Source organism: Halichoerus grypus, chromosome 12 (genome assembly GCF_964656455.1).
Source record: "Halichoerus grypus chromosome 12, mHalGry1.hap1.1, whole genome shotgun sequence".
Lineage (NCBI taxonomy): Eukaryota > Metazoa > Chordata > Mammalia > Carnivora > Phocidae > Halichoerus > Halichoerus grypus.
In genome coordinates, this window is record NC_135723.1 from 83,301,189 (window position 1) to 83,317,329 (window position 16,141).

At 52.4% G+C, this 16,141-nt stretch overlaps 1 protein-coding gene across 1 annotated transcript; it reads left to right on the top strand.

Moving 5' to 3' along the window:
- Nucleotides 1-1,797: 1,797 nt before the first annotated feature.
- LEP (leptin) lies at nucleotides 1,798-16,066 on the top strand. Its single transcript, XM_036089309.2, has 3 exons — nucleotides 1,798-1,881; nucleotides 11,549-11,720; nucleotides 13,391-16,066. Exons 2-3 carry the CDS (start codon nucleotides 11,577-11,579, stop codon nucleotides 13,748-13,750), a joined length of 504 nt encoding a protein of 167 aa, XP_035945202.1. The 5' UTR covers nucleotides 1,798-1,881; nucleotides 11,549-11,576; the 3' UTR covers nucleotides 13,751-16,066.
- The last annotated feature ends 75 nt before the right edge of the window (nucleotides 16,067-16,141 follow it).

A 16,141-nucleotide genomic window follows, 5' to 3' on the forward strand; every position in this document is an offset into this window, starting at 1 on the left:
AAATACGTCATGCTAGGTCCTGGACTATGAGCTGAAGATGTAGCAGTGAACAAAACAGACCCCTGTGGTCTTGGCGGAGCACACCAGCCTTTGGGGAACATGTTTCCATAAGAAAGTCTCCAATGCAACCTGATGGTGTCGCCAGGACCCGTGTCAGCCCTACACACCATCATCACTGCAGGTGTCTTTCCCCACCTTCTAAATATCTACCTCCCAGTGGCCTTGAGTCTAGAGGAATCCCCACACTGTGGTCACTAATACTGCGTGTCGGAAATCAGTTCTGTGGTCCATAGTGCCCCTGGGGTTCCATTCAGGAAACTCTTCCTGGGCCCCCAGGTGCGCCTGGCACTGCGAAGGTACCAGGACCTAGAAAGGGGATGACCTGACCCCTGCCTTCCACTTACAGCCTGTGGGAAGAGGTGGAAGAGGTCACCCAAGCCAGTTGGAAGGAGGGGAGTTGGCTGGAAAGGTGACCAGGACAAGCTTCTTCAATGGGGAGGGAAGAGACCCCAGGGCAATGGGAATATTCTGCTAGGAGAAGGGCTGGATGAGCAGTCCTGCACGCCCACCCACAACTAACTGCACGCCCACCCACAACGCCCACCCAGAGGAGCTAATGTTCATTGTATCCTTTAGTTCAGGGGTTGGCAAACTTTCTCTCCAAAGGGCTGGATAGTAAACATTTTAGGCTTTTCAGACCAAGAGGCAACATCAGAGATATGTAGGTACAAAAGGGAAAAGGTCCCCTCCCCATTTTTTGGCCAAAATTCAAAACTTTATTTATGGACACCAAAATGTAAATTTCATATAATGTTCACGTGCCATAACTATTCTTTTTATTTTTTTTCCAACTATTTAAAAATGCAAAAACCAGTCCTAGCTCATAGCCATACCAAAACAGGTGGTGGCCGAATTCGGCCCACCCACGTAACTTCCCAACTGCTCCCGCACAAGATGGGCTGGTTCTTAACTGAACGGTTTGTTTTCAGGGCTGCTCTTTGCCGTGGGAACGGGAATGGGCCTGATCTAGTTGTTGGCACCTGGGTTCCTGGCCCATTTCTACCCCTTCCCCGCTGGGGGTTCTGAAGAAAGTCACTTAACCTCCTGGACTTCAGTTTCCTTGTCCCTGAAACCCGAGGGAGGCTCAGGCTCCTACTCCCAGGCCGGGAGGGGAAAATATCGCTTCGTACACTCTCCTGCGTACGTGGGAAATACTGGGTAGGGGATGGGCTCGCGGTGCGTCCAGGGCATCCCCCAAAGGCCGGAGTGCGCCGTCCTCCTCACAGCCCTCCGAAGCAGCGCACCCAGTGTCGCCTGGGGGCAGACTCCTCACAACCCAGTGCCGGTGGCTGAGCACTGGAAGCCGGGTTCTGGGCGCGCCAGAGCAGACCCCCATCCTGGGTGGGGGCGCGGGCTGCACGGCGGGCAGGCTCCCTCTAGCCCGGGGCCGTCGGGCCGGCCGCGCGGGCCTCGCCGTCGGTGCGCCTCCGCCTCGTCGAGGGCGCGCCGTCCGAGCTCCCGGCGGGCTCAGAGGAGCGCTTCACCGCCACCCTGGCCCCGAGAGGTCGATCCCGGCATCGCGGCGGTGCCGAGAGCCTCGGGCGGGCCCGCCAGGACTTGCCGCCCCCGCCAGCCTGCCCCCGGGCGGTCCCCGAGGGCGCGCGCGTGGCTGCCGGCGCCGCGGAGGCCCTCCCTCGAGGCCCCTGCCCCGCAGCCGGCGGGCCGGACGCTGCCCCACGCCGCGGGGCAGGGCGGGGCGGGAGCAGGCGCTCAGGATGCGCCCGGGCTTGCCGGCCGGTTGCGCAAGTTGTGCTCGGGCGGCTATAAGAGGGGCGGGCAGGCATGGAGCCCCGGAGGAATCGCGGAGCAAGCAGCTGCGAGGTAAGGCCCGGGCACGCTCCTTCTCCCTTCTCCGCCGGTCTTTCTTGGCCAGCCACCCCACCCCACCCGACGCTGACCGCGGGGGAAACTGAGGCGGGCGAGGGGCAGGACAGACGGCTCGGTTCTGGACTATGGCGGCTTTGTCCCAGAGTTCAAACGGGAGGGAAGGCGGCCGGGGAGATCTGGATTCGGGGCCGGGCTGCGCCATGCCCACGGAGCAGGAATCTGTGCCATGGAGGCAGCCAGGGTCCCCGGAGACTGTCAGAGCCGCCAGCCCAGCTGCCGAGATGCTTTGGAAATTGCCTTGAGCACATCCCCGAAGATCAGGGTACCCTGCCCCCCTCGGAAGGGGATAGAGTCGGGGGTGCTGGGGGTTCGGGTAGGAGCGTTCGGTTTCTGGGAACTAGCTTTGCTCTGCGGCTAAGAATTCCGGCATCATCTTCCGGTGGGGGTGTTCATCTCTGATGTGTGAATGCGAGGATCTGTATGAGGCCAAAGCCTAGGAACAGGACCACTGTGGGGTAGAGCTGGAGGGAAAACTGTCAGGAAGAACCCAGATATCTCGGAGAAATTCTGCCGAGTCTCACACATCTGACCTCAAAGCCAAGCAAGTTGCCTTCTTGACAATGGAAGAAATTGGGGTTTTCAGAGCTGACAGAGCAGCGGGTCGCGGAGAGGCCTACTGCATGTTTCTCCCTGTTACCGGCTCTCTTGTCAGGACCGCAAATACCCACTGTTGGCAGGTAGGCCCCGGGCAGAGTCCGCCTTCTCTCCCGGCCTGGTTTACATTGCATTGTGGGTGTGGTTGCCTTTACCTTCCCGTTTCTATAGTTGCAAGATGGTGGCATTTGGGAATTGTAAATCCTTACGTACAGCTAGATCCAAGAGGAGTGGCCGCCTGGTTGTCCTTTGAGAATAGCAGTTTTGGAGTGGGTGAGATGATTGATTTCTGCTAGAAGGGTCTTCAGGGTGGGCGGGGCAGAGGGCAGGTACTTCCAGGCACCAACCCAGGAGCCCCAGCTCCGTGACCCCCGTTGTAGGAACTACAACGGGGAAGTTTGCTTTGTAGCCTTCTGAGGTGGGCAGCCGTCAGCTGGGACTGGTGGGAGAGAGGGTACCCAATCTCTTTCCCACCAGGCTGGTCTACAGAATCATAGTCGCTGCCATTCCCGTGTCCCCAGGAGCAGAGATGCCATGCGGATCATTTCTCTCATTTAGGTAGGGGGAGAAGGCAAGAGAAAAACTGGATGTTTTTAGGTTCTTCCCTTTTCTAGCAATTGAGGACATTGGGCTGAGGGGAACGTGTCCATGTTGGCCAAAGGAGCGTCCTTCTCATATTTTGTACATCTTATGCCCAAAATAACTCTTCTCAGTATTTGGGGGAAATATTTCCCCCGCCCCTCCATTCCAGGAAATGGCTCCAAGCGCCAAGGACAGAGCCAGGGAGATTGCAATGAATTCCTGCCTTTCAGCCCCAGGCGGACGCCTCTCGTGTCTGAGTGGCCCGTGCAGGGCGTGGAGGTGGCCACTTGGGAGAGCTCTCCTTGCAGAACCCAGGTCATTGTCCCCCACTCCAGCCTAGATGCCACCCGAAGGAACGTGGGAGTTGGGGAGAGAGAAGGGGCTTCCCGGAAGTAGAGTCCTTGTGGGGTGTGCATCCTTGAACAGCATGCATGTGATTGCAAGGAAAAGCAAGCCAAATTGTCCTGCAATTGTCCAGTCAATCAGGAGACTCTGTCCTCCCCAGCAGTAGGATTCTGTGATAGCAGCTCCATCCCGGCCTGCCAGCCCGGAGCCTCGAAATTCTTCTTTGACCACACAGTTGTCTCAGAGAAATAGAAAGAGGTTGTTTTTGCTGAGAAACAACACACCTGATGCCTGGGCTCAGGCGCTTATTCCATGTGTGACAACAGATGGGCCTTCCTTCTCAGCAAACTGCGTTTTACAGTCTTTCCGGCCCAGTTTGTCAGCTCCCCCAAAACCAGATGCATGATCCGTGTCAATGCCGACGTTTCACTGATTTCATTGCTGATCTCATCCACATCGGTGTGCGCGTTGTGTTTGTACTCTGGGGTGCACGGGGCTGGGGAGGAGTGCAAAGGCGGCGGTTGGGGGGGGGAGCCACAGAGAGGAGGGGGAGAGGTCTCTGAGAAGCACAGGAGGCCCAAAGCAAGCAGCTGGAGCCAGGCTGATGAATGGGACTAAGGCAGGGAGCACCTGGGACCACCATCAGGATGGAGCAGAACCGGGGAAGCTGAAAGGAATGGGGACCCACGGGGTGCTGGAGGACACACCTGAGGTGCAGGAAGCCCACCAAGGTCACTGTTAAAGGGAAACCTGGAAGCCAAAGTGTTTTCTGCCTTCATTAAGAAAGTTTCCTAGGGATTCTGGCTGGGCAAAAGGGAATTCTACAATGTGACTTTGAGACCAGGGCAAGTGAACCATGATAGAGGTAGGTTAACCTGGTTAGACAATGAAGGTCAGAGATGGGAAACATTTTATTTATTCTTTCAGCAAATATTAATGAGTACCCGCTCTGTGCCAGGCCCTTGGGAGATGCTGGAACAAATAGTATGTCCATGCCTCCCGCACCTGGCAGACAGTGCTAATTGATCGAGGCACCCTCTCTTCTGAGGCTGGATGGAGCTTCAGGTTCCCCATGCGCACAGTGCGCCAGGGAGCTGCGGAAAGTTGATCAGAGTTGACACTGGAATTGAAACCTATTTGTTATCCATGATGGGGATCAGATCTAAGGGTGGTTTGTGATGAGTAGGAAGAATGTAACCCCCACACCCCCACTCTGGCTGCTGGTTATGTGCGTTAACATTTCTCAGACAAGGCTCTCGGTTGCAAAGAAGAGAAAACCACTCATGCTAGCTCAGTGTTTCAAACAATATATTGCAACCAACATTTAAAAAACAGAACTCCTAAGAGTGCAGCACTCATTGTAAGGGTGAGCTTGATTTCTTGACCCTCGTTCCTCTTACATGTGTTTATCTATATCTAAAAATATATTCAGAGAGTTGAAACATACTCAAGTGAGTATATGTGGAAGAGTATCTCACAGTGGAGGCCAAGGACAGGGAGGGCCCAGGACCACCCAGGAACCAGGAGGAAGGTCAGGAAGGAGCACAGCCACTGACTGTAACCCACCAGTTACAGGTTGAACTCTGGTCTTTCTCGGCTATTCCATGCACGTGAGGGCAACCACGGCTACCCTGGAGCTTCTGAGCCCTCAGTAGAGACAAACTGGGCTCTCTGAAGCCCTACTTTCAATTCCTGGGAGAGATGCCAATTGACCTAATCAGGCTTTGGAAGAGGAAGAGATAAGGAACGGGAGGAGAAGAGTATTCTTGGTCTCTTGACTACCACTGGGCATGCAGACATGGCCTCCAGGACCTGTGTGTGTGTGTGTGTGTGTGTGCACGCGCGCTCAGAACAGGGCAGATCCCCCACGAGGTGGAATCAAGCCTGGGACATTCTAGCTCTCTAGCCTCACACGCTCTACCCTTCTGCCATATTGAATTCTCCTAAACCCACCATAGTTTTCCCCAACTCCACACTGTCGCCTTGGTCTGGAATGCCCTGCTTGCCCTCTTGGGGAACTCCTGTCTTTAAGGTCTCAGTTCAAATACTGCCTCGTTTACAAGGCTGTCCTCACCTCCCCAGAGTTACCATCTTCCTCTGTGCTCCCCAGATTCTATGCTCCTTCCCTCATAACCTTGATAAGGTTGTGTTAAAATGAGTTATTTTAGCTTCTGTTTGTTCCACTGGATTCTGAGTAGCTTGAATGACCAAGATCTGGTCTTCCCTGTCTCTATTCATCCTTTGTTTTTTCCCTGTACCCAAGTCCCTTCCAAATTGGAATTATGGAGAAAGGAAGGAAAGGAGGAGAAGGAAAGGATGGGGGGGAGCCCACAGGAAGAATTTCTGCAGGGAGAGGCTTAGACCATCCAAAGCTTTTTCCTTCATAATTAACAGCAAATACCACATTATCTGAATTTAGTTCATACTAGCACACCGAGGATTACTGAAGAGGGGGGTATAGAAATCCCAATGGCTGGAGAAGAGAAGAAAGAAGAGAGAAGTGCGTGCTGGGTTCCTACTAACCTCTGGCACTTTCAACCAGGAGAAGACATGTGACGTTGGATAGCTCAAGGCTAGCAGCCTTCACCAGCAAATGCCTCTGTGTCCCTAAGCTCTCCCCACCCTCCGCCGCCCCCCCCCCCCCCCGCCACTGCTATCATCAGAAGGCTGTAGGCAGGCCTGACCTTGGCCCAGCAAACCTTCCAGCCTGGATCTGGAGAAGCATCCCCCTATCTTGACAGAGAGGTTCCACGTGGTCTGCCTCATCCCCTAGGACCAGAGTGGAGGTGAAGGAGGTCACATCTGGAGGCCACCAGCTTCTTGGGGAAATAGGAGATGAGCTTGTCTGTGGAGAAGGCAGAGGTGGGGGGCCCGCATACAAGTGGGGCAGGATTGGGGAGGGGGATCAGATAAGGATGAATAGAGCTGGGGCCAGCATCCAGGCCCCAGGTGAACTCAGAGAGTAGGATGTGGTCGGATGGAAGGTGTGGTTATAGGAGCCTCTCCTGCTGGCCTTGGAACTGTTTTCTGTGGTGGTATTTCCTTTTCTAGTGCTGCCCTGGGAGCACTGGTTTTTCTCTTTCCTTCTCCAGTGTACCCATGGCAGGGGATGCTGGTAGAGATGACGGGGGGTGTCAGGGTCTTAATTAAAGTAGAGGGAAGGCAGCAGGAGGCAAAAGCTAGTGAACAGGAGGGCCAGAGGGTGAGGGTGAGCAGAGGGGTGGGGGCAGGGAGCAGCAGAGTGAAGGGGAGACCTTGGCCAGTGTGCATGCGGCCCATTGGCCACACCTCCCCCCACAGTGCCCATCTCCCTCCCCAGGATCTACTTAAATAATGGGCAGAGAGAAACAAAAGAGACAGGATGTTGTATCAACATTTCAGTGGTTCATCTTTTAACCCTCAAAAAATGACAGCTCCTAAATGTTCAAAACCATTTTGGAAATTTCTAGAGAGGAAAGGTTTTGCCGCCCAGGCAGCTGGCTGACAATCGCCTCTCCTCCCCGTTCCTCTCACCTCAGCTCTCTCCACCTGGGCACTCCTGGGTCTACATGTGCGGCCCTGTTTTTCTGAATGTGACTGCCAATCCCAGCTGTCAGCTGGATGGGTCCACCTGAGGTCCCACCAGTTGGAAACAGCAAATCAGAGGCATTGCAACTCCCTCCCTGTGCCTCTGCCAATTTCCGTCTCCATCCTTCTTGTCACCTGGGCTGAAAGCATTAGCCTGGGAACAGTCAGAGCTCCTCACTTCCGCAAAAGAAACCTAGCCTCCCTACGCGGCACTCGGGGCCCAACCCCACCCCGCCTCCTGGCCCATCACTCCCATGCCGGCTGTGAGCCCGTGTCCTGAGTTCACAGGTGTTCTTCAGCCTCTGAGCCCTTGGCTGGACTGCTCCTCTCCTCCACCTTCATAAACCCGATTCCTCCTGATTTTTACGGCCCTTATCAAATGCTACCTCCTCCAAGATGCCTCCTTGATTCCTTAGCTGGAAATAGTGCTGATAACAGCTCATGTGTATTGGGGTTGGCCATAGGCCAGGCAAGGAGCTAGCACTTTATATACATTACCTCATTTCATCCACAGAACAGCCTCAGGTGGGAATTACAGTTTGTATCATTCCCATTTTATAGCTAAGAACAATGGTCTGAGAGAGTTTGGCAGACTTGTCCAAGGTCCTGTACTCCAACTCAAGCAGAGTTCTGCTGAACTCCAGAGTTCATAATTTTATACACATCTCCCTCCCATGAATTACCCTGGGCATGCTGTCTGTTTAAACATCCTTCCTAAAAAAAAAAACGAAAACAAAAAAAGCTTTTACATTCTTCCTGGAGTTAGAGCTAATTATGTAAACTGGTTGTTCAAGGGCACAGTTTTGTTCTTTAGTTTTATCTCTAAGAAATAATATATGTTAATAGTTGACAACATTAAATACTGTGGTATATTCCCTGGGCTTTGGGGAAACCCAGCAGTCTTCAGCCCCATCCCTCCCTAGTCCTGATTCCCACCTTCCTGTGGTTCCATGTCCTTTTCGTCTTTGTACCTGACCTGTAGTGGGCGATCAGTACACGTTAGCTGTCAACCATCCGCTATCCACTGAGTAACCATTACGTGTCAGGCGCTGTGCTTAGTGAAGTTGTAGTTGCTGTCTTGAATTATCCCTCCCCTCTCTAGTCCCTAAACTCTGCTCTCACTGGCCATCTACACCACCTTCTTGGGCCACAGCCAGTCCCCACCCAGGTCCTGACACTCAGGGGAACCCAGGAACACTTGACATCTACTCTGTCCTGATGCCCATGTCCAGGTGTATGAATCAGCTAGCATTAAGTTTGGCTGCATTTAGCAGAGACCCCAAATAACAGTGGCTTAACCAAGACAGAGGATATGTCTCTCTCACACGTGCAGCACAAGTCCAGGGATGGGCAGTCTGAGGCCAGTATGTCACCTCGGCTCCCCATTCCACCATTTGTAAGGTGAGGCTCTCCTCCTCATGATTCAAGATGGCGCCAGAACCCCGGCTACTGCATCTGCAATCCAGGCATGGGACGCAGGGAGGGATGAAAGAGGAAGAGGCAAAGGCCCACAGCCCAAGAGCTGCCACCCAGCACCCATGCTGATATTTAATTGGCCAGGCTTATTGGCATAGCCAAACCTAGCTGGGGGAAGCTGAGAAGTGTAGTATTTATTCTGGATGGCACATCACCATCTAAACTTGGATATTCTATTACTGTGGAAGAAGGGAAGCATAGATATTGGAGACAACTAGCAGCCTCTACTAAAAAGGTTCGGTGTGTTGATGTGTTTGTGTGTGTGCATATGCTGTGTGTTATGTATGCGAGCACACGTGTTGTGTTGCGTATGTTGGTGGGCCACGTTCTCTCCACCACTTTGATCTCAGATGGACTTGTTATGGGTTCTCTACGGAGCTCCCCTAAATCTGGCCCCTCCTCTTAGGCAGATTTAGCAGCAGCTTCTCAATTCCACATTTCGAGGAACTACAGTGTATTTTCTGTATCCACTGAAGCATATTATCAGTGCTGATAGAGGGGCTTGTAAAACTGTTTTCCCGTTCAGATGTTACAGGGCGGCCATTATGCGAGAGCGACTATGCCCAGAGTTAATCTGGTAATAAATTCTCCCGGGAAGGAGGGTGTCATTACACTAGAATCCTAGAAAAGGGTACCATTCAATCTTGTGCTGCACGGGGAGCACCCAGAAATGCCAGGCACCCTGTGGAGATGGCCCAGCGGAGGCAGTGGGCCACATGCTAGATTCAGGGTTGGCTATAGGCAGTGTTAGCCCAGTGTTTCAGGCCCTGCCCAGTAATCGCACAATTCCCAGATGGCTGACCTCTCCCCGCACCCACCCACCCTTCGGCACACAAGCACAATACGCAGGGGCTTGACAGGTCCATCTCATTTACCCTTTTCAACCAGGTGGTTTTATTTGTTCCACTTTACTCACGGGAACGGATGCTGCAGGGAAGTTAAGTATTTGCCCAGGGGCTCACTGACACCCTGGGACCTAACCACTATACTTTCCACCTTTGCTAGGGTTTCGTGGAACCATACTGGGGATTAGCGCTATTTAACTGCGTTCCACAAACATTTGGTGGAAATGTTTACTCATGTAATCGGGAGTTAATAGAGGGAGCTTCGACTTTTTAAGAGAGAAAGCAAGCACAGAAACACCTGAAGTGCCCCCTCCTGAATTACTTGGGATTTTGAGTTAATACGGGGGTACAATCTCATAGCTTCATCCTAGAGCAGGGTGTTTGTTTCCAAGGACATGGTCCCAGGAGGTACCTTGGTTGAGCATTGGGGTGGTTTGTAAGCTGGGGCTCTCCTCAAAGGCTGGGGAAACTGGGGGGTGGGGAGAAAGCACCCCAGCCTCTCTGGGTTAAGCAGAACCCTGACTCAGCCACTCACCTGTTTGTGAGCGAGTTAGTGCATCTTCTTGACCCTCGGTTTCCCCTTCTATAAAATTCAGATTAAAAGCATACCTTTGATCAAGCATGATAAATAATATATAAACAGACTGTTTATTTCTATTATATTGCCAGAATATGAATCATACTAATATTGCCACCTATGGATAGAAAATGTATTATCTGTTGTTATCAAGACCCAGATGAGGCAGAACATAAAAAACAGGGATTAACTCTTTTGCCTTTTCCGGAACCTTCATGCTAATATTTACTTGCATTTGATTATCATTTCAGGCTCATGCACACAACATGGATCACAGACTCGCACACATTTAACTGTATTACCTTTTGTCTTATGTATCTGATTAAAACTTTGCGGCTTACTCAAGGATCTGCATATTACTAATATTAGAATTCATTGTTCCATGACTTCGAAAGTGTCAATCATTCTGGATGAACATGTTATATAGTCTCTCCTGCCTCCATGCCTTTCTTTTATTTTTTTTAAAGATTTTATTTATTTATTTATTTATTTATTTATTTATTTGTCAGAGAGAGAGAGAGAGAGCGCACAAGCAGGGGGAGCAGCTGAGGGAGAGGAAGAAGCAAGCTCCCAGGGAGCCCGATGCGGGGCTCGATCCCAGGACCCTGGGATCATGACCTGAGCTGAAGGCAGCCTCTTAACTGACTGAGCCACCCAGGCGCCCCTGCCTCCATACCTTTAAACCAGCTGTTTTCTGGGCATTTGTGGCAACCACTTTCCATTCTTACTAACCCCTACTGGGTCTTTAATACCCAGCTCAGGTGACACCTCTTCGAGGGAGCCCCTTTTGTACTCCTGTGGTATCTTGCGCTCATCCTTCTCGAAAAGTTTGTTCTTCCTATATTGGAATGGCCTGCGGACCTGTTTATCTCTCCTATGAAAGCATAAGCAACCCGAGAGTGGAGAACATCTGTTGTTCACGATTGTATCCTTGGTGCCCGGCTCTGTATTTGACACATTAACAGACCTTCCGCCAGGGCTGGGTGCGCTCCGGCTCCCGGTGGGAGAGAAAGAAAGTAATAAAGCCAGTGATAAATGCCATCACAGAGGCATCAGAGGCCGCCACGGGAGAGTAATGGAGAGGACAAGTAACATCATCTCTAGTAATAAGGATAATAGTAGAGTACATTTCACAACACCTTTAAAGCTCTTGCACATGCATTGTCTCATTTGATCCTCATAAAAGTCAAGAGATAGGTATATTGCAGGAGATGCTGGTGGGGCTTTTAGTGGTTATGTGATATGCTTTGTGTCAGGCAGCTATTAAATGGCTGGGTTCAGACCAGACTTTAAAAGCCCGTTCTCTTCCTCACAGCGTGCAATAAAGTCCTATCATCACCATGACGTCCATTTGCTCCTGCCTTGGCTTACTGCTCTGTGGTCCATCCCACACCACTTCGTAGATTAATTGCTCAGGCCCTGCCTCCCCAAGGAAATGCATTTCATTAATGTAATTCTAGATAACAAATTGTCTTTGACGCTGAGGGGATGATTGCTATGGCAGAAAGCAAGTCTCATTTTTATACACATCAGATAATGTGGTTGGTAACAGGGCGTCTGGGTGTTTTTTCTGAGATACCAGCGACTTGCTATGTGTGGTTCCTTCTGTTTTCAGGCCCGAGAAGCACATCCTGGGAAGGAAGATGCGTTGCGGATCCCTGTGCCGATTCCTGTGGCTTTGGTCCTGTCTGTCCTATATTGAAGCCATGCCCATCCAAAGAGTTCAGGATGACACCAAAACCCTCATCAAGACGATTATCACCAGGATCAATGACATTTCACCACCGGTAGGGAGGGTCTGAGAAGACAAAATAGAGCTGTGACTGGCCCATGGGGAAACCAGAACCTCAGACATTAGCCAAGGCCTGTGCAGCCCCGTGTAGGGGCCATGGCAGCCTTGATTCCTCCCTCCTGCACCAACAGAGCTGCCTTTCCTCTTCCTCTCCCCTCTGCCTCCCACCTCCTCCCTCTCCTTCCTCGCTGATGGGAATCCTAGTGCCTAGGACCAGAGGGAGCCATAAAGGTCCTTGTGTCCAACTGGCAGATGACCAGAACCCCAGCTGCATCCCCTCTGAGCCTCTGTCTCATCGCTAGAATGTGCTTATCATTGGGCATTCTTTTTTTTCTTTTTTAAGATTTTATTTATTTGAGAGAGAGAGAGCAGAGCTACAGAGAGAGCACAAGTGGGAGGCGGAGAGGCAGAGGGAGAAGCAGGCTTCCCGCTGAGCAGGGAGCCCGATGCGGAACTCGATCCCAGGATTTTGGAATCCTGACCTGAGCCGAAGGCAGACGCTTAACCGACTGAGCCACCCAGGTGCCCCACATTGGGCATTCTTCCTAGCTGAACTCTGGCCCTATGAAGCTTCTCCCTGTTACTGCGAGTCCTGGGGTCCACAGGCCTAGACCTTCAGCCATTTCCCAGAGGAGGGCTGTATTTGGAATTAGGAAGACCGAATGTGAATCTTCACACTTCTGTTCTCTCTGTAAAATCTTAACCTCGTTGCTCAGTGTCTTGAAGCCTTGGTTTCCGCAGCTAGATAGTGGGACTATCATAAGGGACTTCACAAGGTTGTTTTGAGATTCAGTTAAATAAAGCAAGTGATCCACCTGCCCTCCCCCTGGCCCCCAACAGAACCAGAACACAGCATGCCCTCATTAAAGGTTTTTAGCTGTGGTTTTTGGTAGCCCCTAGTCTTAAAAGCCTGCTTGCTCCCCCAGCATGGAGCAATCTAGAAACTTCCACATCTCCTGCCCGCTATGCATGTCTGACAGTGGCCTTGGGTAGCCAGGGAGAAGTTAGGTGGCCAGAAGCAGGGACAGCTCAGAACTAGACAGGGTTTTGGGCATTTTATAGAGAGAAACCCAGGAGTCTCCTTGCTTTCACAGGGCCACTCAGGATAGATCCAGAGTGGCCCAGCTTGGGTGGTGCCGAGAGTGAGCGTCGCAGGCAGTGGGGAAGGGGAGAGCCCCTCCTGGTAACCAGCGTTACTGGAGCCGAAGAGTGAGGTGGGGCACTCTTGGGGGGGGGTTGTCCAGCCTTGATCCCTGAGGGGGTGGGAGGCCTTGGAGAACCTGACTGGGAGGGAGGAGTCCTCTGAGGGGTGGAAGGGGGGGAGGATGGCTGGGGGAGGGGCACTTCAGGAGGACCTCAGTGCCCAGGGAAGAGACTTAACTAAGTAGAAATCGGGCCCCATGGCTGGTTCCACAGCAGAGGCCATTGCGAAGATTGGTCTGGAAGGGGAGGGCAGGGTGATTTGGGAAGGGCAGGAAGACAGAAGTCCAGGAGACCAGCTTGCAAGCTTGGCGGCCCCGGGGCCCAAGAAACAAGGGCCTGGGCCAGGGTGGTGAGTGGGACCGGAGGCAAGCAAGAGAGCGGACCTCCACACTCACGGGAGACGCTGAGGCCTTGCAGAACCGACTTCTCTGAGATCCTGCTCTCCCTTTTCCTCTCTCACAGCAGGGTGTCTGCTCCAGACCAAGGGTTGCTGGTCTAGACTTCATTCCTCGGGTCCAGTCGGTCCGGACTCTGTCCGGGATGGACCAGATATTGGCCACCTACCAACAGATCCTCACCAGCCTGCAGTCCAGAAGTGTGGTCCAAATAGCTAATGACCTGGCGAACCTCCGGGCCCTTCTCCGCCTGCTGGCCTCCGCCAAGAGCTGCCCCGTGCCCCGGGCCAGGGGCTCGGACACCATCAAGGGCCTGGGCAATGTCCTAAGAGCCTCAGTGCACTCCGCAGAGGTGGTGGCCCTGAGCAGGCTGAAGGCAGCCCTCCAGGACATGCTTCGGCAGCTGGACCGCAACCCTGGGTGCTGAGGCCTCAAAGGGCTCTCTTCCCAAAGTCGAGGAGAGAGCCCTGGGCTTCTGGGTGTCTCCAGGAGAGAGCCCGTGTGGGTGTCCTTTATCCGGACCCCGGGCCATTTCTCTCTCACACCTCGGCACCACTCTTCCAAAGGCATAAGCCGCCAAGGCACGAAACCAAAAATAGAATGCATGATTCCATACTCACCGGGAAGGGGGACCCACCCGGCAAACAGTGAACTGGATCTGGGGTTCTCACAAGAGTCTTCCTTCCTGTGCCACCTCCCCCTCACTGCATGCTTCAGCGTGACCTGGGGTGATTGCAGGAGGCACCCGCCAAGCCTTTGGATCATCAAGCGAGGTTCTGTCTGAGAATTCTGGGAGCACCGTGAGGGCTACATCCACATATAGCTGCAAACTCCAAGCAACACGTTATTTATTACGCCTTTTATTCTGGATGGACTGGAAGGAAAACGTCAGCTTTTCCAGGCTCTTTGGGGCTGGCCAGGGCCAGGGATGCTGGATCCAATCCCTTCGATGGGCCTGGCTGAGGCAAACCCATTTCTAGTGACTTGAGGGCTCTCTAGTTAGTTCTTTGGTAACTGGCTTTGTTTCTACTGTGACAGATGTGAAATTACAGTGTTTGCAATGGCACTGCCCTGAGCGGATCTCCAAGGACCAGGTTATTTCAAAAAGAATTAATAAATTTTGTCATCTGTGATGTGTGGATGTGTGCACCTAGAGGTGGGGAATGTGTTAGGGGCAAGGGGAAGGATCCAGAATGTGTTTTCTGAATTACATTTGTGCAATGAGCTCTTCGGATGGGGGAGGGGGGTCATTTTCTCATCTCTGCAACCACTTAGTGTGGTTTTCATGAAAAGATGACCCCTTCAGGGGGTTGTGGGGGGCTTTGCCAGCCACCCATGGAGGGAGTGGCACTGAAGACTGTTTATTGGGGCAGTTGTGAGCCCTGGCCTGCTCCAGTTGCTGGAGAGAGGTCTTTCTTATCAGGGAGTGAGGATCCCTCTCTGGCGACAGTGATCCCCAGAGCAGGGGTCCTTGGTATGGACCTTGGAATGGTCTAGGGATGATCCCACACTGGATTTATAAGCAGTAGCCCTACTTGGGATATACCTGCCAAATTGTGGTTCTCATCTGACTGGCTCACCCAAAACAAGACCATGTTTCCCACTCATTTGGGGTGGATTTTTATTCCAGTGGGAAGGTCTGTGGGCTTTAGCGGATAGATGGTCCCAAGACCTGGGCCAGCACTGCTGAGGCCTCCAGGAGTGCCCTTCCCACTAGAGGTCATATTTGAGGGGATGAACAAGGAGGCTTGGCTTTTCCACCATCCTCCCGCTGTGGTGAGGCCGTCACACTCTAGGTGGTGGATCTGTCCAAGGAAATTTGAATCAAAACTGTCCACTTGGAGACTGAGCACCTAATTTGTGCTCAGCCCTGATTGGTGCTATGGGCTAGAGAAGCTCACCAAGTACACGTTAAAATCCAGTCTAACCCTCAGGGACCTTGCACTGTAGATGGTAAAAACTGCACACACCAGCATGCAAAGGCTGGCCTTTCACCATGGCAACGGAGCAGCCGAACCAGCAACCTCCTCAGCAGGCGGGAAATGCTGAGCTGAGGCTGGCGGTGCTCAGGGGCCCACAGGCTAACCCTGCTTGCACTTGGTAGCATTTTTGCTTTGCAGGCACGGCAGCATTTATTACCGTGTAGCCACATCCCTTTGAAGCAGTGTAGCTGACAATTTAAAAATAAGAACATGACCTAAGACCATAACAGCAGACAGGTCGCAGGGCCAAGACTAGATTCAGGCAGTGTTCCTGGAGCCAGGTAATGCTCCCCGGAGGTGCCAACAGCGTTGGGCAGGGGAGACCAGGAAGGCTTGCTGGGAGAGAGGAGTTGGAAGTGATTTTGCGGGAGGCGAGGGGTGTGAACTGTCTGGAGGGAGGAGGCTGTTTGGTTGGTGCTGAGACACCGGGGTGAAGGTATGTACAGCCAGTTACAAAGAAAGGCAGCCAAAGGAAAGACGGGAGGGAAAGGGACATGTTGAAGAGGCCTTCAGTGGCAAAGAAGTTTGATATCGAAAGTTCTAGAACAGAGAGATTCATGAGATGGGCAGAGTCAGACCCGTTCTGGAGAATAGGACCTAGGTAATCATTACCACCCAGTCAGGCTGGGATCTCTTAAGCCTTTCACTCACCAAAACCTGGCACCACAGCTCATTCTCAGAGTGTGAAAGTTCTAAAATGTAAATGATTGTCTTTTTTTTGGTTGTTAAAAAAAATCCAAATAAATTAACTTTGCCCCTTGGTCTTTGTTTTCTGTTACCCTTTCTGCAGGGGCATTAGAAGAGCTATTTGTGTGTGACAGGGCAAGGCCTGGCTG